Here is a 25,785-nt window from a genome sequence, read left to right as displayed (position 1 = left end):
ATATTTTCATTATAGTCGTGCATGCATGTGACCAAAAGTGCCAAAAAACTATACTTTATTGTGTTAAAAATAATCCATATAGGCTTGCAATTGGAGGAATTGCATGGATGCTAAGCTAGTTGCCTAATCTTGACTTGAAGTCAACTTATTACGCCTCTTGGAGTACGTGGGAAATACGTGTAATATGTTTACATTTATTAATTATTATTAATAACATCCACAACTTGCAATCCAGGAATTTGCTACGTAGTATATTTAGAGACGTAAACATGGGGGAATTGAAGTACTTCACGTAATTGCTTTGATTTTATTTTATTACGTATCTAAGGGGAAAGAACGTTGTTTTCCACCCCAGAACAACTTAAAAGGTTGCATTCAAGTCATTGTTCCAAAAGGTTGAACCTCAACCCTAAGGGTCTCCCACACCCCGGTCCGACAAAGCATTTAGAAGAATGTAAATCATGGTAACTCAATTGAACATAAATCACAGAGACTAGACCGGTGCTCACTGCACACAAAGAGAACCCCTCACTTTGAGAAGTTACTCCCACATTGTCGCTGGTGAGACTCGATCCCTGGACCCTGGCCATTGTTCCAAAGTTTCACCTCTAAGTTGCATTCAAGTCAAGTCTAGCATATTGTGGTCCATGATATAGTATGACGGAGTCAAGAAGCATGAGTTATTAAAAAATAAAATAAAATAAATAAAACAAAACAACAACTAGGCGTAAACATGGGGAAGCAATTTTCTGAGTTTTGTTTTTATCAAGGGAGAAGTGTCAAATAGGCTCATGTACTATTGTCAAGTGCTCAATTCCCACTATGAACTAAATTAAATGCTAATTAACCACACTTACCTATTAAATTTGTTCAATTAGCATTTTTAGCAGGTAATTGACTTTTTTTACAGGTTACCAATTTAATTATTAAAAAATAATTTAAAAAAAAAAATACAGTCACCGGCTGTCTAATATGAGGTCCAGATCTGGACCTCAAACGGCCTGGAACGAGGGCGGCGGCCATGGCCGCCGCCCCCGTTCCAGGCCATGGACGGCCATGGCCGTCTAAAAAAAAAATTCGACGGCCATGGCTGTGGCCGTCCATGGCCTGGAACTGGGGCGGCAGCCATGGCCGCCGCCCTCGTTCCAGGCCGTTTGAGGTCCAGATCTGGACCTCATATTAGACAGCCGTGGCTGTCCTCGCCGGACAACCACGGCTGTCTTTGAAATGGCAGCCACCGGCTGTCCGGCGAGGACAGCCGGTGGCTGTATTCTTTTTTTTTTTTTTTAATAATAATTTTTAAATTATTTTGAAATTAATTTTTTAATAATTGAATTGGTAACGTACAATCTACAAAAAAAAGTTAATTACCTGCTAAAAAATGCTAATTGAACAAATTTAGTAGGTAAATGTGATTAATTAGCCTTTAATTTAATTCATGGTTGGAATTGAGCACTTGACAATAGTACATGAACTTATTTGACACTTCTCCCTTTTATCAATATAACAAAAATCAATAAAAAAAAAATGACTAAGGACTTCACATAATTACTTTGATTTTCTTTTTTCCTTTCTATTACGTTTCTAAGGGGAAAGAACGTTGTTTTCCAGCGAAGAAAAATTTAGGGTGTGTTTGGTTCGCACATAGGAATCGGAATCGGAATCGGAATCGGTATCAAATATTTGGTTATGGTAATGGGTTTTGGTGGAAGTATTTAACATGTTTGGTAGTAGGGTGGAATGAGAATGGTTACTAATAGTAGTGTTTGAGAATGAATAAGGGGCTTTGGGTATGAGTTTTTCAATTGATGGGGTATTCAAAACCCATAGTAGTGTTCTAAAAAACCTATCAACCAAACAACAACGGCAAAACTCACCAACCAAACACATCCTTAAATGGTTGAATTCAAGTCAAGTCTAGCATATTGTGATCCATTCTTCCAAAAGGTTGAACCCCAACCCTAAGGCCCCCCCACACTCCGACCCGACAGAGCATTTGGGAGGATAGCATATATTGTGATCCATGATATAGTATGACGAAGTCGGGAATTGAAACATGAGTTATTAAACAAAAAATAGAGAGAAAAATAAAGAACAAAACAAAACAAAAACTAGATTAATAAAGTAAAGCAGCAGCACAACTATTAAGTCATTAAGAAAGAGTATAAATCACAAAAATAGTACTAGTGATCATGGCAAATGAGTTACCACTATTGTAGTTGATTATTGTACTATCATGGTTCATATTATTATTTTTAAAAATCTTGATATATTAATCAGTATTTATTTATTTTGCATTTAATGATAATCCCTTAAATAAATAAATTTGATTTTGAAAAGACAATGAAAGATGAACGAGCGAGTCTTCTGTAAGACCATAATATTTTTTTAATAAGTGTGTAAAAAAGTATTACATTTTTAACTAAAAATATCTTAAGTGAAACAATATTAAGCAAGACTTATTAAAAAAATTGACACAAATTTTAAATTTATGTTATTCATTACAAATAAATTAAAAAAAGAATAAGTCTAGTGTAATAACATCTTATGTAAAACGTGTAATACTTTTTTAGTTAAAACGTAATACATTTTATTAGTAAATAAAAAAAATATTTTTGTTAACAAGTATTGCACGTTTGATCTTATGTGAGATAGTCAAGACTTATATATATATATATATATATATATATATATATATATATATATATATATATCTTTACTCCAATGACTATTAAGATATTATTATCATATGTAATCCCTAATTTTTAATTTGACCATATATTAACATATTTAGATCAATAAATTTACTAACATTGTAAAATACTAGTATTCAAAAAAAAAAAACATTGTAAAATACTAGTAAAATTTGGTCCTTTGTTACAATTATCATGAAATTAACGTTAAATTTTATGACAATTTGGTATTTTTAAATCTTAGTCTCCTCTTCTTATTAAATATCTTTTCATAAATATATAATAAACAATAGTTTGATATATGATTTTGTAAAAGAAAAAATAGCTTTTTTCTATGTAATATACCCTTAACAATGCTAGATGCATTTACATTTACCACTCACAAACTTGCTACTCTCGGATATGACAAGTTTTAATAGGTTAAGATTTAAAACTATTTAAAAAAAAAAAAACTATTAAAACTTGCTACATCTGTGAGTGGTAGATGTACGGACACTTAGCATTTTCCTATGTTTTATTATGTCATTTTTTTGAATGTTATTTAAGTAGGGCAAATTATTATGTGGACCATGATCCACACAATGTTATCTGGACTATAACAAAAAATACATTTTTAATATATTAAATGTACATTATTTTTGTACTGAATGTACATTATATTATATAATGTACACTTAGAATAAAAATAATATACATCCTCTAATACAATGTACATTATTTTTGTACTGAATGTACATTAATTTTGTACTGAATGTAGATTATTTTACAGTTGACAAAATATGGTCCACACAACTTGTGTAAACCATGGTCCACACAATAATGATTGTTTAATTTAAGTAGTAATAGCAAATTAAAATTGTCTCAAAAATTAAAGTCAATAATTGGATACAAATTGTAATAGAGGACACAAGTAACAATGGTTAAATGTATAAGTACTTAGAACTCGTTTGGTCCACAAAATAGTTTAATACTAGCAGGGACCTTCAAATTAAAATAGCTATTCCCCTATCAAGAGAATAGCCCATGAATAAAAACTATTAAGAAATAACAATATATAATATTCACGAGAATGTTATGTCATTTCAATTTTTATTTGATGGATTTAGATCAATTTAATTACTTCTTTGTAGTCATCCATTTGTTATGATCATAATTTTATCATAGAAATTCACACATAATAATTATTAAATAACAAAAATTTTATATATGAATAAACCTTATATAGGGCATATTTTTATAACATATTTTTCGTGCATCGCAAGGGACAAATACTAATAATAATAATAATAATAATAATAATATTATTATTATTATTGCTAACACTTTTAACTCCTAGATGTAAAATTTATAAACAATGTGTAATAATACCTAATGAAGAACAAAAAGACAATCTCGCCTCAGTGAGGCGAGTAACCCACTCACAACCTCTCCATATAAGAGAGTAACTTGGTGTTATTGGACCACAAGGTCCTTGGTAGAAGGACTTTTTTATATTTATAAAAAAAAAAGACTTTTAACATCATGCCAACAAGGATAAATACATAATTAAATAACTTTGGTAGATTTCCTATCATCCAGGAAAAAGAATCATACTTTCCCTATGTGGGATTTACTTTCCTAAATATCATGAAATGTGATTTCGATTAATCGGAACTTTTTTAAATAAAAAATTACAGCAAAGGTAAGAATAATTTTTTACCTTTCAAATTCCTGTGAAAGTTCAAACTTTTCTGGTTATCAAGCGTAATCTTTGAATAATTGTGATTTAATTACTCCACAATCCCGTGTAAGGCACGGAGTGAGAGAGATTTCGCTTTTTTACCAAGAAAATGGTGGATAACGCCAATAAGCGAGCACAACTGCACTGCACAGCGTCCTATATATATGTACTGTGTGTTAGAGTTTGTTTTCATAATTCATAGACATAGAACTAAAGCTACTATGAGAACCTTTACTACACTTCCTCCCTTGCTTTTCGTTGTCATTTTTCTTTGCTTGTCTTCTGGTTTCACAGAAAGCTTTGCAGTCCAAAAGATAAGGTGTATTGAGAGGGAGAGGCAAGCTCTTCTGGATTTCAAGCATGGCCTTGAGAACGACACGGGTGTTCTCTCTTCTTGGGGAAGTGATGTTGATCAACGAGAATGTTGCAATTGGTGGGGTGTTCACTGCAACAACAACACCGGTCATGTAACCATTCTTGATCTTTATCAGGATGACTTATATATGGTAGCCCACAAGGTTAGTCCATCTTTACTCGAGCTGAAATATCTGAGTTATCTGGACCTTAGTAACATTAATTTTCAATGGAGAAGAATCCCCAAATTTATTGGTTCCTTCAGGAGGTTACAAGTCTTGAGACTTATAGATACCAACTTTACTGGTACTATTCCTTCCCAACTATGGAACCTCACCAGTCTCCGGGTTCTATATATTACGGGTCCCAATTTGAAAATAAAAAATCTTGAGTGCCTCACTCTGCTTTCTTCTTTAAGATCCATTTACTTGTATAAAGTTGACATTGATTTAACTGATGAGTCAACTCGTGTCAGCCTTCCTCCTTTCCTTGAGGAACTACATATGCCAAGTTGTGGACTCCATAAAACTTTGCCTTTCTTGCTGAATTCTTCTTCCCCTCCGTTTCTTTCCGTTGTTGACTTTTCTGAAAACCATCTCACTTCTCCTTTGGTATTCAATTTGTTGGGGAATGCTAGCAAACAACTCACTAGCATCGACCTATCAAAAAATAACTTTACAGGCCCCATTCCTGATGTATTTGGAGACATGAACTTTCTTAAAAGCATTACTCTTAATGAGAATTCTTTTGCAAATGAAATTCCGAAATCCTTTGGGAATTTAACTAATTTGCAAGTTCTCTCATTGAGTGGTAATCAATTAAACGAATCGATTGCTGGGCTTTTGGAAAAGTTATCAGAAGGGGCTGGAAAGTCATTACGAACGTTGTATTTGTCTGTGAATAAACTTATTGGTGAACTCCCCGTAAATATCAGCACCAAATTTCAGTTCTTAATGGAATTGTCCGCAGGTAAAAACCAGCTGAATGGATCATTACCTCTAAGCTTCATACCTTCAAGTCTTCAAATTTTAGATTTATCTGGTAACAATATCAGAGGGTTGTTTCAAGACATTAAAGGTTTTGGACAAAAATGTGATCTTATGCTTCTTGATTTGTCCAACAATCAAATTATTGGACAATTTCCTGATCTATCAAATGTTTTATCCTTACAATCGTTAGATCTCTCAGGAAATCAATTACAGGGAGCCTTATCAGAAACCATTGGGAAGCTATTAAATCTCACTAGTTTGTTTGCCTCATCAAACTTATTGGGAGGAGTTGTAACTGAAGCCCACTTTTCGAACATTACCAAGCTTCTAGTGTTGGATTTATCCTTTAATGAAGCCTTGTCTTTCAACTTCAGTGCTAATTGGGTTCCTCATTTTCAACTACTATTTTTATCTTTGGCAAATTGTAAAGTGGGGCCTCAATTTCCAAATTGGTTGCAAACTCAGCTTTTTATATCTTATCTTGATATTTCTTATGGAAATATTTCAGATACAATACCCAAATGGTTTTGTAACTCCTCCAGTAATTGGGCATCCATAGACTTGTCCAACAACAACATTGATGGGAGACTACCTAATATGTCGACCAATCAGTTCCTCAAGAAGTTCCTTCGTCTTGAAAAGAGATCAATACATTTGAGCTATAATAACTTTGGGGGTCCCATACCATTATTTCTTCTAGAGTTTTCAATAATTCATCTCTCAAATAATAAGTTTGTTGGTCCAATTTCATTATTGTGCTCAATTATCAGCTCAAATATTATTTCTATTGATCTTTCTTATAATCAACTCTCTGGCGAAATTCCCGATTGTTGGAATAACTCTACAAGTCTATTAATTCTTGACTTGGGAAATAATCATTTCACCGGGAAGTTTCCACCTTCTTTGGGCTCCATATTTTCGCTTCAATCCTTGCACTTGAGAAACAACCACCTTGTTGGGGAATTGCCTTCCTCACTTCAAAATTGCACATCATTGCAAGTTATGGATTTTGGAGGCAATGAGTTTACGGGGAGAATTCCACCATGGATTGGGAGATCTTTAAGGAATTTGGTCATTGTTAGCCTTCGACATAACAAGTTCTATGGAGACATGCAATCACATATTTGTCAGCTCAATAGAATTCAAATCTTGGATCTTTCCAAAAACAAATTGACAGGGAAAATTCCACAGTGCTTCAACAATTTCACTCTGTTGATGCAAAATACCAATCACACAAAGTTTCAATATGTTTTACCCAATATTGTATTTTTCCGTTCTAATAACTACGTGGACAATATATTGGTTCAATGGAAAAAGAAAGATTGGGAATATAGGAAGCAATTGGGACTTCTAAAAAGCATTGATCTTTCAAGCAATCAATTAATTGGAGATATTCCTGAGGAATTTTCTACTCTCAAAGGATTACTTTCTTTGAACCTTTCAAATAATCATTTGACTGGAGAAATATTTCCAACAATCTATCAGATGGAAAATTTAGAGGTTCTTGATTTGTCTAAGAATCAACTCTCAGGTGTAATTCCAACTGGTCTTGCTAGTTTGAGTTATCTTGCTGTTCTTGACTTATCCAACAACTCCTTATCGGGTAAAATTCCAACGGGCACTCAACTACAAAGTTTCAATGCTTCTTCCTATGCTGGAAATAGAGGTTTGTGCGGGGACCCACTTCCCAAATGTCCTGCGGATGTTCCTCCACAAAGGAACAACAATTACTACCGGGAAGATGATGATTTTCCAGATCAAGGATTTTACATATCTATGGTGGTTGGATTCTCTATCAGTTTTTGGGGATTTGTGGTTACTTTGGTGCTTAAAGAATCGTGGAGATCAGCCTACTATGAATTCTTGAATGATGTTAAAGACTGGATTTATGTGAAAATCAAAATTTCGTCTCGGAGGCTACAGCGAAAGTTTAGGCCCACCTGATGATTTGATGAATGAATGAATGATGATAGGAGCTGAGGTATAATTACTCTGATCTTACTATTTATATTATTTCATTTTCGTCTTTTTTGTTGTGAAAGAGTAGATATTTAAACTATGAAATTACGCTCTGCACTTTCATTTTCTAAAATCAAGCTTTTGCCACAACTTTGGCATACGTCATAGGCTGGCACGGATGGATTATGTGCGTTGCAACACAGGTTGAAGAACTTGGATGGAGTACGAGGTTATTGTTTTGTGTGTTTCATTCACTTGTTTTTGAAAGAAAAGTTTGTATTATATTTCCATGTTTTCCCAATAAAGCCTATCTATGTTACTAAATTTTCATTTCTGTGACATTTTTAAGATAATAATGTGTTATTATTGTCATCATTGTTAAAATTTTCATTTCTGTGACATTTTTAAGATAATAATGTGTTATTATTGTCGTCATTGTTACTAAGTATATGTTTACTGTGATTGTTCTGACTTTACAATTTCATATATTTTGAAATGATCGTTAGTTTCAGTTATTCTTCTTTTGAGTGTCTGTATTATTAAGGCAACCGTCAAGGCACCAGGTTCCAAAAAGATTGTTCCACTGTCGTTGACCTGCCACGTACTCTTCTTTAGCGCAGCATTCTTCGCGTTTGGCTCTTCAAACTCTTCATTCTCAGCAGCATATCTCTTCTTACAAGTCCCCAAATTTCAGATGCATGCCTGATCGAATGCCTGAATCTTCATGATGCAGTACTGACCTTGCATCACTGGCAAATCCTAATTTTGTTTGAATGCCGAGGGAAATTACAGTCATTACACGATAATTGATGGCAAATTATATTGTACGCTTTGGACCAAAACGACATTATTTTGTACTCTTTTTTTTTTTTGAAAATTTCGCTTCCCGTGTTTGCTGTTAACTTCTCTAAAAAAAATCTGATGTTTCGAACATACATAATTATATGATATAATGTACATAATTGTATAATAGAATACACATACTATTTTTTTGAAAAGATAATACATATAATCTAACATAATACATAATACACATAAACTCTTAACTCTTAAAAAAAATTCTTTGTTTCGAATGTACATAATTGTATAACAGAATGTACATAATTGTGTAACAAAATACACATACATTCTGTCGCGTCAACTTCCCACACAGCTTAATAAAATGACGTCATTTGAACAGGGCGGGGCGTACAATGCATTGTGCGTCCTGATGCAAGATATAACGATTGACAATTGATTTACTCGTTGTTCGTGATGTAAATTATATTGGGCCCACTCAGGAGAACTTTAGAGGGCGTTTGGTAGCCTCAAATTAAACTTTTTCAAAAATTTAAAAGTTGAGAAAATTATTTTCACATTTGGTGTAATGATCTAGTTAATATGAATCTAATTTCATGATATCAAAGAAAGTATAGATTATTTTCCTTTCTCAAGATTCAGTTACTCAATTACGTACTAATCATTTTTTACTCACGTTAAAAGTTTGTTATAAATATGTGCTTATTTCTTGTGACAAAATGTGGAATTGCCCACCCAGGCGTCAGTTTATTGCGCACAAGGAACCTCTTATTTTAAGAGGCTATTTCTACACTGTCGCTAGTAAAACTCGATTCTTGATCAACAGTGACTAAACTTTTGCTCATTACGCACAAGACTCAATTGACCAACAAAAATTAGAATTTCGCTTATTGTGCACAAAGAGCTCCCTTATTTTAAAAGATTATTATCATATTATCGCTAGTAATGCTTGATTCTTAATCTTTTATGACAAATTTCATTCCTACGACTCATTAAGCTGCCCATTCGGACCATATGAACTTATTTCTATATATATAATGTCGTGTGGCCCACCAAGTAGTCGCAAATTATGCTGTGCAACCGAATGCACCTTGCAAGGTGCATACGGTTGCAAAACGGCGCCGTTTTGGTTAAAAAAAACGCGCGTCTCACTTAAAGAAGAAATCAGGTTCGATTCCCGGCAATAGCATTTTTATATATCCAGAAATTCATAACTATATAACCACAATTTCATAACTATATATCCACAATTTCATAACTATATAACCACAATTTCATAACTATATATCCACAATTTCATAACTATATATCCACAGTGAATGAATGAAGTAAAAATCCACAATGAATGAATGAATGAAGTAAAAATCCACAATGAATGAACTAAATATCCACAATATATGATTGAACTAAATATCCACAATGAATGAACTATATAACCACAATTTCATAACTATATATCCACAATTTCATAACTATATATCCACAATAATGTTATTGCTGAAAATCGAACCTGAAATTTTTTTTTTTTAAAGTGGGACGCGCGTTTTTGTCAAAACGACGTCGTTTTGAACCGTATGCACCATGCGCATGGTACATTCGGTTGCACAGCATAACTATTGCCAAGTAGTGGCCTAATGTTGTCCGTTATCCATGGGCTGTGCTTGACAGTCTGTTATTGTGCAAATTTTACTGTGGACGGCAGTCTACATTGTATTGTAGTCCAAGCATAAAAATAGTGCATGTTTCGTGCCGTTCTGAAAAATTAACTATGTTTGTATAACATATTTAGTTTCATTTTATATACACTATTATTTCAACACAATTATAGTTTCATTTAACATTATACACTCAAATATGTAAAGCTGTTATTCAATTTCATTTTATATTCACTATAGTTTCATTACAACACAATTACAATATCAATTTGATATAACTACAGTTTCACTGGACAATATATACTCAAATATGTGAATCTGTTATTCAGTTTCATTTCAACACAACTACAGTTTCATTTCAATATAACTACAGTTTCATTTCAATTCATTTATAGTTTAATTTGATAATATAAAAACAATATGTGGGATAGTTTCATTTTAGATAAACTATAGTTTCATTTTGTAATTAACACACCAAAAATACTGACCCTGTTAAGTTGTAACAGTAGCCGTTTCTTTACTTAAAGAAACGACGCCGTTTTTAGACATGGATCTAAAATACACAATTTTATAAAAAGTAAATTGGGAACATTTAGTATGCAAATTGTGAACATTCAATATATTGTCTATTTTGAATTTGAGTCTACTTGGCAAGGAAGACCCAAATCCATGATATAATTATTACTCAATTACATAGAAAGCAGTAAATTTAATGGCCTATTTTACACTTTTTTTCCTATCGTTTTTGTATAATTTGCGTTTTGAGATCACTGAAAAATACAAAGCCCATAAAACCCGTAGTTGGGCCTAAAGAGGCTTGCAGAAGCAACATTTCTTGTTCCCAAAAAGCTCCATTATCTCTATATATACCAACCCGACCCATTCTCCTTCTTCCTCTCCAGTTCCAACTTCCATCCAAATGCAAAGGCCATTAACAAGGACTGATTTCTCTCAACATACATAAATACGTAAACCCGAAACCCAAGACTCAATCCACTGCTTACTCCCTTGTCCAATCTACTGTAAGCTTGCCGACAAAATTACCTATTCCCTTTCGTTTTACTGACTTTTGTTTCCCTTCTTTCTGCAGATACTTTGATCTCACTCCTCAATCCTCATATCGCTATCTGGGTAGAGTACATTCTTCGTTTATCCATTCATTTCTTACGAGTTTGGATTATGTTTTGCTTTTATGGTCGATGAATTGAGCTTGATTTTGCATGCATTTCTACTTGGTTTTCGTTTATGTTAATTTTGAATTCTTCTACTTTTAAACTTCATGTTTTTTTTTTTTTTTCCTTAATGGATTTTATTGAATGTTAGTAATCAGGATTATCTAGAATCTGGCTGTATCTCTTGATAGAGAATACTGATGTTTTAAATCACTTTATTAATTATAGTTTTTGCCTTTTGGAGCTTAAAGATGCAATTGTTCTCTAGTTTAAGCATACACTGTATCCATAGCTGGGAATGGGCAGAGAGAATGATGCACATTTCCTTAGTTTGACTTGTGTGTTAAAGCAGAGTTGTAGAAGTCAAGATTGTCTTGAATGTAATTGCTGCACTTATGAAAATTTTTAGGAAAATTATCATCGGCCAAGGGTTGATTTAATTCATAGTTATGAGCTACCTATTGGTACTCTAGCTAATGCTACTAACTATAAAGCTTTTTAATGAGAAATGAGTGAAGGAATTCAGGTGCTTAATGATTTTCTCTAGTAGCCATGGACTTGGTGCAATTTTGAGTATTTGGGTGATTCGGTATGGTATTATAATGATTATAAATACATTGAAGTGCAATATAATAAGTTGAGTTTTCTCTTTTCTTTCTAGCACTTTCTATATACACTTGGTTAGATTAATTTAGTTCCCGTTTTCTTTATATATTATCTCTTTTTACTTTTTATCCCCTTGTCTTTTCCCTTTTGGTGGCATCCCCTTGGTAATAAATTTTTTATCTCAATTTAACAAATGGAAAATTTATGTGATTGAATTGCTATGAAGTTGTGGTCAACTATCTACCATGTGTTTCCATTCCCTCCCATGCCATTCAAAAGTTGACTCTTATCAGCATAAATGTTGTTTTCAGTTTTTCACTGAATGTTTTATATTATTGGCATCCTATTATTCATTTTCTTTGTGTTCAAATATATATTTTTTGTTCTAACATATATTTTTCATTTGATTTTTTCAGGCAGAAAGTTTCTTTGGTTTGTTGGAGGATTTGGGGTTACTATTTGATAATTGTTTGTGTTCCATTTTTATTATATATGGCCTGAGTTATATATTTCATGGGAGGTTTAGAGGACAGTGAACGACCTACAAAACGTGTAAAAGTGGCCTCTAGAGAATCAGGATGTCTTTTGAACGGAATATCTCCTACTGAGCCTGCAAGTTGCTCACCGAGCAACTCAATGGCTCGGTCTCTAGCATTTCAAGCAGACACTGAGGTTGTTGGTTCAAAGCGTGTTGTCAAGAAAGTTGAATTTGTCCAAATCATATCTGAAGCATTATATTCTCTTGGGTATAAGAGGAGTGGGGCATGTCTGGAGGAAGAGTCTGGGATACCTTTGCACTCCTCAATTGTAAAATCATTTATGCAGCAAATCCTCAATGGAAAATGGGATGAAAGTGTAGCCAGTTTGCAAAAAATTGGTGTAGTAGATAAAACAATTATAAAGTTGGCTTCTTTCTTAATATTTCAGCAGAAATTTTTTGAACTTCTGGATGGTGACAATGTCATGGGTGCGTTGAAGACATTGAGGACTGAGATAGCACCTCTATACGTAAACCATGATCAGGTCCGCGAGCTTTCCTCCCATATCTTGTCTCGTTCACGACAGAATCTTGCTGGCATATCAGGCCAGCAAATTGTAAGGATGAAATCACGTTCAGAACTATTAGAGGAATTGCAGAAATTGCTCCCCCCTTCTGTCATGATACCTGAAAAGAGGTTGGTGAATCTTGTGGAACAGGCTCTTGACTTGCAACTAGTTGCTTGTAGGTTTCACAACTCTTTGGTGGGTGAAATATCGCTGTTCACTGACCACCAGTGTGGTAGAGATCGAATTCCTTCTCAGACCTTACAGGTTTTTGATGAATTTAATTGTTATTTACTCCTTAACATTTTACTATTATTTCAGGGCTGATATTTAAATTTGATATCATTGTTTGAATAAATGTTGTTCCAAAGCTCATAATCCACTACTTTGGGACTGAAGAACCTTGTTCTTAAAAATGCAATGTCATTGGAAGGGTCTTCGGTTTTAGTACGTGATATCTAGATGATAGAGTGAAGCGGGGTCTAGGTTATCTTTGTTTCCTTTAAGATGTCTATTTTAAACTTGCTGGATCATTGTGCAAATTATGCCATGATCCTTGGCTCACATACTTCATGAGATCCTCATAATATTTCATATTTCCATTTGATAATTAGGCAATAATGTCAAAAGAAAATTATCTCATGCAAATCAGTTTGAGTCAATTCTAAACAAGTTTAACCTTTAATGAGCTAAATAGCCTAAGTTTGTGTATAAAAAATTCAGATTCTTATAACTAAGCATCTTTTAGCAACCTTGTGATGTGGCTCCTAAGAACTTTTGCACTGAGTCTTTGGGTTGGTATACTGTATACAAGGATATTAAAAATATAATTTTTTTAAAGATGTGATCCACTCTCTGACTTAATTCAATCTTCATAAATTTCTTGAGATATTTTCTTGAAAGGTTCTATTAGATGCCAATACATTGCAATCCATGTTGTATATTTGAAAGAGTTTGACCTCCCATCATTTCATTTTGAGGAGTTTATAGTGTCAATTTCAAATCTTGTAGCTATTTCTAGATTTCAATTCTTTCCTATTTCTCATTTATTTGTAGTTTTAAGGGGGCACTGCATCACTCGGAAGCACAATCTGTATGTAGCATTAATATTCCCACCCTTCACTTGCAATCTCGCAGATCTTAGAGGAGCACAATGATGAAGTCTGGTTCTTGCAGTTCTCCCATGATGGAAAATACCTGGCCTCGTCATCTGCTGATTGTTCTGTTATTATTTGGGAGGTATTTTGAGGTTCTCGCACCGCCCTTGCTGTATTATTTGTTGCCTTAATATGCTCTCTCTCTCTCTCTCTCTCTTGACAGACAGACACACATGTTTGTTGATTGTTTTCTAGTAACTCTTTTTATTTAGAATTTTTGCCTCCTCTCCTGTAACCTGTGCTGCCATTACCTTATGGTTATATAGAAATGAAATGTATGTATATACTCCAATGTGATTGATTGGTTGATGCTGAGGCTTTTCGATTCATTCTATGTTGCATACTGTCTTTTGTATTTGTGTGTAATGTATTGTAAATTTGTTTTACATTTCTTTCTGTTTTAGGTCAAAGAAGACAGTCAAGTCCTTTTAAAGGATCGGTTTTCTGGTCACCAGAAGCCTGTCTCGTATATTTCCTGGAGCCCCGATAGCAACCAGATTCTCACTTGTGGACTGGAGGAAGTTGTTAGGCAATGGGATGTTGCCTCTGGGGAATGTGTTCATGTTTATGAAAAAGATGGTGTTGGTCTGATTTCGTGTGGATGGTCTCCAGATGGCCAAAGTATATTTTCCGGTGTTACTGACCAAAGTATTAGCATGTGGAGCCTAGATGGGAAGGAGGTGAAAAGTTGGAAAGGGGAAAAGACTATTAAGATTCCGGATATTGGTATAACAACTGACGGGAAGCAGATTATTTCTGTTTGTAAAGATAACATGATTTCATTATTTAGACAGGAATCAAATACTGAGGAATTAATTGAGGAGGATCAAGACATAACCTCTTTCGTATTATCCAGGGACAATAAGCACCTCTTGGTTAGTTTGCTTAACCAAGAAATTCATCTTTGGTATATAGGTGGACATCCAAGGTGCATAGCCAAATTTAAAGGTCACAAACGCCTTCGCTTCGTTGTAAGGTCCTGTTTTGGTGGACTCAACCAAGCATTCATTGCTAGCGGAAGTGAGGACTCCCAGGTACCTTATTATTGCCTTATAAGTTCGAAAAGAGGCAATTTGTTCTTGTGATTTGTTTACACGCTATAACCTCCTCCTCTCATATTCCATTGCTTGCTTATGATCCTTTGTAGTTTTAGTTGTAATTGTTACCAACACTGTCATTTTGTAGGTTTATATATGGCACAAAAGCTCCGGGGAACTTGTTCGGACATTGTGTGGACACTCTGGGACTGTCAACTCTGTGAGCTGGAACCCAGTAAACCCTCATATGCTAGCGTCTGCCAGTGATGATCGGACTATTCGCATATGGGGGTTGAATAGTGTAAACATGAAGCAAAATGGCTCGGTTAGTAATGGCGTCCATTATTGCAATGGCAGAGGGAGAAGTCTATAACCTCTTGTTTTCCCAATGGTTTCTTTTCCATCCAATGTCAATTCAGCATTTACATTGAGCAAGAATATGAAATGTGCATTAACTTTTTTAAGTAATAAAATACCTTTGAATCGGTCAGGGATCTTTGGCTTTGATATTTAGCTAGCTAGGATGTTGAATTTTATCTTCTGAGAAGAGAGAAACAGAACAGAGATGGTTGAAATATACTGGATTTATCCACATTAGCCTCCATCATGACACCAAAACATTTCTAAAACTTTATGGGCAAGGCAGAAGAAGGTTTAAAAGCTCAGTTTAGCAGGCAGCATGTGATTTAGGGGAACAAAACACTACATACAGACTGACTGAACTCAGAAACACATTCAACCTTAAGCAAGGCTGAAAGAACTGGCAGAGCCCTCGACAAACTTCCTCGCTCCCTTGAACCATCTCTTGTCGCCTGCCTGTGCCTTGCAGATGTAAAGCTTTCCATTGGAAACGCTGGCAGTGATCAGCTGGTGCTTCCCACCTTCATCGCCATCCGCTGTTCTTGTCAACACAGAAATGAAGTAGTACTGCTTTCCTCCGACCACTGGAGTTGATGTCTCCAATATGTTTGCGGTGGCCACAGCATTAGGATCAAATCCTCCCTGCAAACATCCATGTTCATCTTGCATCATAAGCAACATTGATTGCATTTACTAATCACACAGGATTGAAGTAAACTCAGCATCCAGATATTACCTCTGAATCGGTTTTGCCAGAGTAGGCTTGTTTCCCAAGCAAATAGTCCACCTGGGGAATAAAATACACAATCAGATCATCATCACGACCTTAATATTTACTTCATTTACCATCAAACAGTGAGAAATTAAAGAGATGATGAATTTACTTGAGCAAGGAATTCCTCAGGGGAACCGTAGTCGGTGATGGACTTCTTGTCGGTGGGAGTGACCAAGACGCAGATGTTGCTGGTTTGGTCAAAGTTGTCTTCGTATCTGAGAACCTGACCGGGAAACTCAACTTCCTTGCTAGGGTTCCACTTTGAGGGAACCTGCAGCTTGAATCCGTCTCCGGTGATTGGCAGGAATTCTGTGTTTGTTTTCGGCTTTCCGAAAACATTCGCTGCAATCCACCATCAACATTAGCATCCAAAGACTCTAAGGATACCGGTGGTAGGCTCTCGATGGATCGACGATCCATCCTCACATACTCAATCAAGCTTAAACTAAGAGATAATTGACACTAAATAATCTGATTGTTATGTGTCTAGCAAATACGATTAACGATTCCGGCACACATTTTAACTCGTTCAATCCAATCATAACTACAATCAAAATCATTACCAGAAACAGTACAGTGACTGAAAAGGAGATAAACAATTAACGAATGAGGAGAAGCATGTACCGGCTTCACCGTAGGCGGCGTCGGCAGGGGAAACCTTAGAGCCAACAGCGGCAGCGCCGATGAGGACGGTGAGAGCCAATCGGCGAGAGACGGCGACCGAAGAGGCGGCGTCGTCTTCATGAGCCGAGGCGGACTGCTTCTGAGCGCGGCAGACAAGCTGGTTAGGCTTCAGTACCGGAACGTAACGGTTCGAGGAAGATGGCCTAGCAGGGGCAGAGAGTGCAGGGTGGTGCAAGTAGAAGCACTGTGTGGAAGCCATGATCGCGCGCGGAGGAGCTTACTGTCTTGTCTGTCTGTCTGTCTCGCCGCTTTAGCTTAGCTTAGCTATACTGAGAGGAGTGATTTTTGTGTTGGTGATATGTGAAGGAGAAGATGGGAAGTGGATTTTGGGAAGATTAGATAAGTGGATTTAGATAAGGGTGTTGAGGATGTGATTGGTGCCATGTGGAATCTCATGCATATTGGGTCACCTTCGTGGTTGCTTGTAATCTCCACCTCATGATGAATGGGCCCACTGTATCAATGCGCCAATCATATACAAGAGGGAAGACCTTATATTTAGTATATACAATTTACGCTAAAACGCGACGACTGTAATCAATCAATTGTATTATATTTTCGATCTTGCTCAATAAAATTCCATATTTTTCATTTACAAAGCCATTTCATTTTCTTGTTTACTTTATACAAATTTTAGCAACACAAAAACTTGTTTAAGATTAGCTAGTGTTATATCTTAGATTATAATAAATCTAAGTTGAGAGATAATTAGACGGATCATGGTCATAGCTCAAAAGTATTAATTTATGGCATTTGCTCCCGCTGTCATATGTCAATTATTGTACCATAAACTATGGTCGACATTGAAAGGTGAACTACTGATATACATATTCATTTTTAACATATTGAATGCTCATTTTTTTTAAAGATTCATTTATAATATACTACTTAAAATTAAACTTTTAGTATATTAAAAATGAATCTCTGGTATATTAGAAATGAACAACTATGTTAGTTTACCTTACAATGTGGAGTACGGTTCATGGTATATTTGCCATTGTGAATGTTAATGGGGTGTTTGGTTTAGGTTAATTACCTCATATAACGACCTTAGGAATGTGAGAATTCCGGCACAAGCATTGTTTTTAGTTCACTTTTAGTAACTTTCATAGAAATCACATCCCTCCGATAATTTTAGATTATGCAAGATTATTTTAGAAATGTTACATTATATTATCTCAAAATATTCCTTGAACCAACGCAAACCCCTACGATTGTGTAAAGTAGCAATATCATCACACGTCATAGTGCATATTAAGAGATAGGGCTATTATCCATTTGGGATAAAAATTTGGGCAATAGATTATTATTGATATTTGATTCTTACACATAACTTGCATATGAGTCACAAATTTAAGAAAATAATGTTTATAAAATCACATGGTGATATTTATGTATAGAAAACAAATAATACAATTTTTCTGATATAGTAGATAATAATTTCAGCTAAACTAAACTCAATTACATCACTCTAAGGGTGTGTTTGGAAACCTGGAAAATGAGTTCTGGAAATCATTTTCCAAGTTTTCAGTGTTTGGATGTGCCTGGAAAATCAAGTCAACGGAAATCATTTTCCGTTGACTTTGGAAAATAGGCTTGTTTTGGAAGAAAATGACTTCCCCTTTTTTTGGGGGAAGTCATTTTCCAACTTTTACACCAACATCACACCACCACCAACATCATCAACACCATACCACCATCACCACCACTATACCCCCGCCACCATCACACCACCACCACAACCACCACCAACACCGCAACCACTACCACCACCACCATACCACCGCCACCATCGCCGCCGCCACCACCACCACCACCACCACCACCATACCACCGCAATCACCGTCGCCGCCACCACTACCACCATACCACCGCCGCCGCCATCACCACCATACCACCGCAACCACCGCCACCATACCACCGCAACCACCGTCGCCGCCACCACCACCACCACCACCATACCACTACAACCACCGTCGCCGCTACCACCGCCACCACCACCATACCACCACAACCACCATCGCCGCCACCACTACCACCATACCACCGCCACCGCCATCACCACCATACCACCGCCACCGCCACCACACCACCACCTTCACACCATCGCAACCACACGACCACTGCCACCACCGTCATACTACCACCACCATCACACCAACACCACTACCGCCGTCGCCGCCACCACCAGCATACTACCGCAACCACCGTCGCCGCTGCCACCACCATACCACCGCAACCACCGTCACCACCATCACACCGCCGCCGCCGCCACCACCACGACCATACCACCGCAACCACCACCGTCGCCACCACCACCATACCACCGCCACCACACCACCACCGTCATACCACCACCAATTATTATTATTATTATTATTATTATTATTATTATTATTATTATTATTGTTGTTATTATTTTTATTATTATTATTATTATTATTATATAACGAATAAAACCACTACCACTACACCACCACCACCACCACCACCATAATATTTTTGATATATTATTAGTTTTTTTTTTTTGAAAAACTTAGCTATTTTTTATTATATTTAAAATTAATATTATATTATTATATATTATTATACATGTTGTAATATTCTAAATAAAATAATTAAAATGTTTAATTATACAATTCTACTCATTTTCCAAAAAATGAACCAAACACAGAAAAACAGTTTTCCATAATGCAACCAAACACTGGAAAGGAAAATGTTTTCCGGAAAATGACTCATTTTCCAGAAAACATTTTCCAGAAGTCATTTTCCTGCTTTCCAAACGGACCCTAAGTCAAGAGACACCAATTCCATCCACAACAAGCAACGGTCAATTCCTTTGAGTGAGTCTTCAAGAATTTGTAGAGTGAGAGCACTTATAAAATGACTCAAAGCCAATCAACTTTTACACAATTTTTCATAACTCAAATATGCTAAGGAATGCATATATTGCCACAAAGCACGTGACATCTGCAAACTTAAAGATCATATTAGTGACATTCATTAAAAAAACACGTACATATATATATTAATCAAAAAATAATCTAAATATTTATGCAATTACTATTAGTCGTAATTTTAAGCAAAATTTTAACGCAACACCAAAAGTAATAGCTAGTGATCATCAAGACAACTTTATGGCAAAATATTAGATTCAACCCTCTAGCACAACATGCTTCCCACCTACTCTGATCTAATATCGATCAATTGTCAAGACTAAACACTTATACTTATGTGACAGCTACCAGTAAATTAATGTGCAATTTCATTTCTTTATACTTATGTGACAATCAAGAATATGTTTCGATGAACTAACCTAATTAATCCTAATTTAAACTGCCACAATTATATTAGCGTTATTCTACTAATTAAATGCCACATTAGGTCATCCCATTATCCCAATTTCAGATTTTGCATATGTTGATAATTAATTGAAAAATAAAGGTACTATATATGAAATTAGTTAAATTCAAGTGGATTTTAACCAAAATTAATAATTGACTCACATTTTAATTTAAAAAAAAAAATCAAAAGTTGATGCAACTGCACCCCAAAAACACACACACACAATGCAAGAAGATTAAAGATATGGCTAAAATTGCAACCTTTGACAAAGGTTTAGCTATTCTCACTTAACAGGAGGTCTAATAATTGAAAAAAAAAAATAGAATAAATAAATATTTATCACATTACTTAATGAATGGAAAGAGCAAGAGAAGTAGAGAAGTGCAGCGCCTTACTTCTTTGAGTTCTGATGATATCAAGCTGCCGGAGCTACACTTGCTCCGTCGTCGGCGGCACCTTAATTTATACATACATGATTACATGCTCGCAGGTTACGTTTAAAGATCAATGGCGCGGAAGTAGGTAGATCAGAGGTACGGTAATGTCTAGGCATTCGGCGGCGCGGCTCAAAAGGGCCGGGCCGGGGTTTCACTTTAATGGATAGAAGGCCGGTGAGGGGGCGCCCGTGGAAGATCGAGCAGATGGAACTCATGGAAGGCCTGCTTCTACCATGTTTCTGCGCGTGCCCTTTGCTTTCTTTCCAACTCGATCTCATCTTTTGCTGCTTTGCCTCGTGTAAACAATTTTTCAGACGTTATGCCATGGAATGGTGAACAAGGTTCCAACGGTGTTAGTGCACCGTTATCTTTTTTTTTTTTTCTTTTTTTTTTTAATTAATTACGTGACTGCCTACACATTCACTTTGGAACCATGCCTACACATTCACTTTGGAACCATGAGATTATGAATTTTCTGTTATGAGATTATGAATTTTCTGTTATGCGATTATGAATTTTCTGTTATGAGATTATGAATTTTCATTACATTCATAATTTCGGAGTTTCGGACATTCATAAATTATGAATTCATGCATGCACATTCACTTTGGAACCATGCCTACATATTCCCGTCCGAAATCACGGACATTCATAAATTATGAATCCATGCCTGCACATTCACTTTGGAACCATGCCTACACATTCACTTTGGAACCATGAGATTATGAATTTTCTGTTATAAGATTATGAATTTTCTGTTATGAGATTATGAATTTTCAGTTGTGAGATTATGAATTTTCTGTTATGCGATTATGAATTTTCTGTTATGAGATTATGAATTTTCATAAAATTCATAATCTCATAACAGAAAATTCATAATTTGATCAGTAACGCGCCGTTAACTCCACATCCGCGATTTTTTTTTTTTTTGCCTAAAAACGACGTCGTTTTGACTTGTGTTCACCATTCTCGGTGAACACGATTCCACGGCATAATTTGCGACAATTTTTCTCCACATTAAATTGCATATGTGCCAGCATGGAAGTGAGTGGGGCAACCCTAACCACATGAGTTAGTCCGATACTTGGATCTTATTATGATTATAAGCTTTTACCACTTAGGGTAAAAATTATAACTAGTAGTAAAGGCGAAATTTTATTTTCTTATAGATCGTCATCAGATTTTTGAAACGCTAGCTGGACTTGGCATTTACCAAATGGTTTGCTTCCTTCACATGGATGGCCTCATCTTTAAAGGATGATGTGCTGAACCACCACGCCAATCATATTGGTTAATTTTGATTATTTAAAAATTTTCACTTAAGAATCAATTCAACTGCATGTTGCCCTACAAAATTAAATAGGGAGTGAGCTAGGCTAGGAGGAATCAAAATGAGCAATTTGCTAGCTAGCTTTTGCTGAAGGATCTTGTCATAAACAACTTTTGGTGAAGCTGAGTGGGGTCTCTAGCACCACGCTGGCGCCTCGTGTACACGAGGCAGTACAACACCGAAGTGTGCCTACGCGTGCGGGAAGTACAGGGCAACGAGCCTCCATGAGCTCCCCTCCTGCCTCCTACACTGGCCCCCATCGCCTTTTACCAAACAAACGTATGGTGACGAAGCTCACATCTCATCTTTTCGCTTTAATTTTCTCCACCAATTTTCAACTTTGCCGTTTCAAAATCTAAACCACCATTCTACCTGTTTCTGTTTCAGACATCACTGCACATTCATTCAACTCACCAACCCAAGCTAAGCAAGGGTCAAATCCAACAATTGATGACTAGAGATCGTGAAAATGTAGTTATAACTTTTGGCACAGTGACAAACATTCGATTATAACAGTTGCCCTAACTAGTGGCATATATAGCATCTATCTTGGAGGATCTTGGTCGATCGGAGTGGACCCCGACTGATGAAATGGCGGAATCCAGGTTCACAGCTATAAATACAAATTGCTCCGCCCCGGCCTCACCACAAAACAACTCCGGTGAAGAAGAAGAAACAAACCCTAGCTAGCTAGCTAGCTAAACCTGCCTACAACCAGAAAGCTAGATAGAAATGGTGATTGTTAACCCCATGAAAGTTAGCTTCCGAAACTCTGTGGCCAAGGAAGCTGCTGATGGAGCCGGAACTCGCCATTACATCTACAATGAATGGGAAGGGGATGACGATGATGACGATGACGATGCATCCAGCGTCGCGCCTGCAGCCTAAAATTTAGAGTAGAGTTATACTTACACTCTTTCTATTTATCTCTCTCTCTATATATACAAATGAGAGAGAGTGTGTGTGTCTATGTTGTCTTGTCCTTGCTATGAATACGTATAACCTAACAGTGATGATGCTGATAAGCTTTTAGCTTCTTGTATCTGATCTCCATCTTGTTAACTCTCCCTATTTATAGCAATAAGAAGAGAAATAAAATATTATGGAGTATGACATACATACATACACTTCTTCAATTCATTATCGATCTTATTCTGTCATATCAAGTTTATTTCCTTGTACTTGTATAGCAGTGAATCACGTTTCTATAATAAGAATTGCTGCCCAACATATTCACCATGCCTCAGCTCTCATCAGCCTATTTTACAGCATGTTTACTTTAATTTACCCTAGCTTATCTTATTCAAAATGGGGGACAAAAATTATTCAATCCATCTTTGTTTCATCTGTATATGGTATACCTTTCAACTTTAATTCATGAGTACTTAGACTAGATGTGCACTACATATATATACTTAGCTTCATGAAGGGTTTAAATTAAAGCAGCAGATTGCTTCAATTTCTTGAAGCAGCTGATATATATGAGAAATAATCTCAACTTTGTGCCCCATAGTTCTTGTTCTATATATTATCATACTCATGACATACATACAACTGCGCAATCTGGGGTATGTTAACTTTTGGAGGAGATAAATATATAGTGGAAGGTCATCAAAGCAAAGCTATTAACTCATTTTGAATTGGTGAATAAGTTGATGAAGCTGAGCCAGTTGGGTGGTATATGGCTCTGTTTGGCAAACCTAGCTGAAAAGTTATAAGCTATGAGCTTACCAATAGTTGATCAAGCTGAGCCAGTTGGTGGTATATGACTCTGTTTGGCAAACCTAGCTGAAAAGTTATAAACTATGAGCTGAAAGCTGAAAAACTATAAACTAGGAGCTAAAAACTAAAGAGCTGTTAAGCTAGCTGTTATGATTGAAAGTGTTTAATTTGGTAAAATTAGTTTTGCCTCATATGAGTGGTTGTCAGGTATGCTAGTATAGTTACATTCCTGCATTTGATATGAGTATTTGAAGTGAAATTTGGCCTCTTAAGGTGATTGTTTTGCCTAGATGCCTATTTTTTAACTTTAATTTTCTACTAAGAGCTAGCAGTTAATGAATTTTCCAACAGATTTAATACCTATTAGAGATCCTGTCATCAAGCTAAGGTTGCTAGTGAAATCACTTCTTTTTGGGTGATCAGGCAAACCCTAGCCACTACTCAAAGCCTCAAAGGTGTGTATGGGCTAGTAATCCGTTCCTATGTAATAACTCACAAATTACATAAGAAGATTACCCTTTATTTATGTCTAATTTTTTGTTATGTTTTTTCATGCGGTACTGTACTATACAATATTTTGGACAAACAATGTGTAAAGCACTAGGAATATGTCAATTCAACTGAGAGTGAATCTTGCTTATCAAATCGTAATACGTTAATTCAATGGGCCGGGGAAGAACTAAACCAAGATCAATCAACAAAATAATGCAAAGTAAATTGAGGGAAACCAAGTGATCGAAGAGAGGACAAGGTATATAGGACTTGTGTGGCTACTTACGCTAGAATTCTAGTTCATTCATATATTGTGAGAGATTGGGAATTCTCGCTTGAGTAAATTGAAAATGCCTAATTAATTCATAATTACATTATTCTTTAATGTGTTCATATAAAATGGCATCAGAAATGGTACATTTTCGAGTGTTCAAGCTCTGTTGTGACATTAAAAAACTTCAACACATGCACCCATTGCTCCCACTTCTTGAGCCGGTGAACCGCAATCGTCTCAGGAATCAGCTCGTGCGAGCACCTTCCGTTAGTCCCCGGATAATCATACATCGCCGGCTTATTGTTGAACCGGTTCTTCGCCTTCTTCCCCATATCCAACCATTGCCCCACCAGTTTATCCTCCGGCCCGTACGTATTATTCGCCGGAATTCTGGACCGTCCGATCCACTCCACCAGATCCCACGACAGCACAAACCCCATTCCGGACATGTAATGGACGAACGGGTTCATGCTCGGACAAGGAATCACGAAACCGTAGTACAAATCCCGCCGCGGCAGTCCCTCCAGAGACGCCGCCAACGGCGCCAGCCGGAGGAACACGTCATCGTCGGCCTTCATGACGTAGTCGTACCGCGACGGGAGGATTCCCGGCAGGGACGAGAAATACGTGTACGTCTTGCCGCTGTTCATGTTTTCGGTGCAATTAAGGATGACGATGTCGCGAAAGCGCAGGATTTCTAGGGCTACGAACGCCCGCTGGGCCTCGCCGGAGAGGTTGCAGAGTATGAACTTCACGTCGACGCGGGCGAGAGAGGTGGACTGGATGCCGTAGATGAGGCGGAGGAAATGACGGCGGTCGTACTTTTCCGGCCGGGTGAAGATCCCTATCAGGAGACTGAATCTTGCATGGGAATCTGCAGGCACGATATTAATGGCGATTTCATCATTTGGGGTTCTAAGCGGAGAATTTGAGTTTGTGCTAAACATGATTAAGAATACTAAGAGGAAAATGGCAAGCAGTGACAAAGAAGCTAGAAGTGATTGCCTCCCTAACATCCTTAAATTTTCTAGAATTATTCATAAATATTCCTGTAAACATGAATACTTAAACATATGGTAGTTCGATCCTAAAAAAATAAAATAACTAGTTACTTTTAGCACTTATTAAATTAAATTATGTACTTTTACACTCGTTTTATACATAGTTATTGATGTTTGTATC

The 25,785-nt window shown here is 36.2% G+C and overlaps 4 protein-coding genes across 6 annotated transcripts; 2 read left to right on the top strand and 2 right to left on the bottom strand.

Moving 5' to 3' along the window:
- The first annotated feature begins 4,634 nt into the window (after positions 1-4,634).
- Positions 4,635-8,045, top strand: LOC109158740 (probable LRR receptor-like serine/threonine-protein kinase At4g36180). The gene is made up of 2 exons (XM_019306638.1): positions 4,635-7,737; positions 7,884-8,045. Exon 1 carries the CDS (start codon positions 4,635-4,637, stop codon positions 7,698-7,700), a length of 3,066 nt encoding a protein of 1,021 aa, XP_019162183.1. The 3' UTR covers positions 7,701-7,737; positions 7,884-8,045.
- Positions 8,046-11,030: 2,985 nt separating this feature from the next.
- On the top strand, positions 11,031-15,674 carry LOC109158876 (WD repeat-containing protein 26-like). Of its 3 annotated transcripts, none has more exons than XM_019306765.1 (6): positions 11,031-11,136; positions 11,259-11,299; positions 12,363-13,257; positions 14,128-14,229; positions 14,552-15,181; positions 15,333-15,674. In XM_019306765.1, exons 3-6 carry the CDS (start codon positions 12,460-12,462, stop codon positions 15,555-15,557), a joined length of 1,755 nt encoding a protein of 584 aa, XP_019162310.1. In that variant the 5' UTR covers positions 11,031-11,136; positions 11,259-11,299; positions 12,363-12,459; the 3' UTR covers positions 15,558-15,674. The 3 variants fall into 3 exon arrangements, with proteins under 3 accessions (XP_019162310.1, XP_019162309.1, XP_019162311.1); XM_019306766.1 differs by lacking the exon at positions 11,031-11,136 and adding an exon at positions 11,165-11,190; XM_019306764.1 differs by lacking the exon at positions 11,031-11,136 and having other exon boundaries at positions 11,143-11,299.
- Positions 15,675-15,708: 34 nt separating this feature from the next.
- On the bottom strand, positions 15,709-17,350 carry LOC109158881 (oxygen-evolving enhancer protein 2, chloroplastic-like). Its single transcript, XM_019306772.1, has 4 exons — positions 16,944-17,350; positions 16,429-16,661; positions 16,281-16,331; positions 15,709-16,186 (listed from the first exon to the last, which is right to left on the bottom strand). Exons 1-4 carry the CDS (start codon positions 17,200-17,202, stop codon positions 15,926-15,928), a joined length of 804 nt encoding a protein of 267 aa, XP_019162317.1. The 5' UTR covers positions 17,203-17,350; the 3' UTR covers positions 15,709-15,925.
- Positions 17,351-24,568: 7,218 nt separating this feature from the next.
- On the bottom strand, positions 24,569-25,723 carry LOC109158879 (beta-1,3-galactosyltransferase pvg3-like). Its single transcript, XM_019306771.1, has one exon. It carries the CDS (start codon positions 25,617-25,619, stop codon positions 24,735-24,737), a length of 885 nt encoding a protein of 294 aa, XP_019162316.1. The 5' UTR covers positions 25,620-25,723; the 3' UTR covers positions 24,569-24,734.
- Between the last annotated feature and the right edge of the window lie 62 nt (positions 25,724-25,785).

This window comes from Ipomoea nil, unplaced genomic scaffold (genome assembly GCF_001879475.1).
Source record: "Ipomoea nil cultivar Tokyo-kokei standard unplaced genomic scaffold, Asagao_1.1 scaffold2826, whole genome shotgun sequence".
NCBI lineage: Eukaryota > Viridiplantae > Streptophyta > Magnoliopsida > Solanales > Convolvulaceae > Ipomoea > Ipomoea nil.
Note: the sequence above shows the minus strand (reverse complement) of the source record. Positions and strands in the feature narration are given on the sequence as shown.

What these genes read in the sequence shown, in the direction of transcription:
- LOC109158879 (XM_019306771.1), bottom strand. Translation starts at nt 25,619, where the DNA reads ATGTTAGGGAGGCAATCACTTCTAGCTTCTTTGTCACTGCTTGCCATT.
- LOC109158881 (XM_019306772.1), bottom strand. Translation starts at nt 17,202, where the DNA reads ATGGCTTCCACACAGTGCTTCTACTTGCACCACCCTGCACTCTCTGCC. An exon ending in CGCCGCCTACGGTGAAGCCG is followed by an intron (nt 16,662 to 16,943) that starts GTACATGCTTCT and finishes GGTGGATTGCAG; the next exon opens with CGAATGTTTTCGGAAAGCCG. An exon ending in CTGAGGAATTCCTTGCTCAA is followed by an intron (nt 16,332 to 16,428) that starts GTAAATTCATCA and finishes TTTATTCCCCAG; the next exon opens with GTGGACTATTTGCTTGGGAA.
- LOC109158876 (XM_019306765.1), top strand. Translation starts at nt 12,460, where the DNA reads ATGGGAGGTTTAGAGGACAGTGAACGACCTACAAAACGTGTAAAAGTG. An exon ending in TTCCTTCTCAGACCTTACAG is followed by an intron (nt 13,258 to 14,127) that starts GTTTTTGATGAA and finishes GCAATCTCGCAG; the next exon opens with ATCTTAGAGGAGCACAATGA. An exon ending in GCGGAAGTGAGGACTCCCAG is followed by an intron (nt 15,182 to 15,332) that starts GTACCTTATTAT and finishes GTCATTTTGTAG; the next exon opens with GTTTATATATGGCACAAAAG.
- LOC109158740 (XM_019306638.1), top strand. Translation starts at nt 4,635, where the DNA reads ATGAGAACCTTTACTACACTTCCTCCCTTGCTTTTCGTTGTCATTTTT.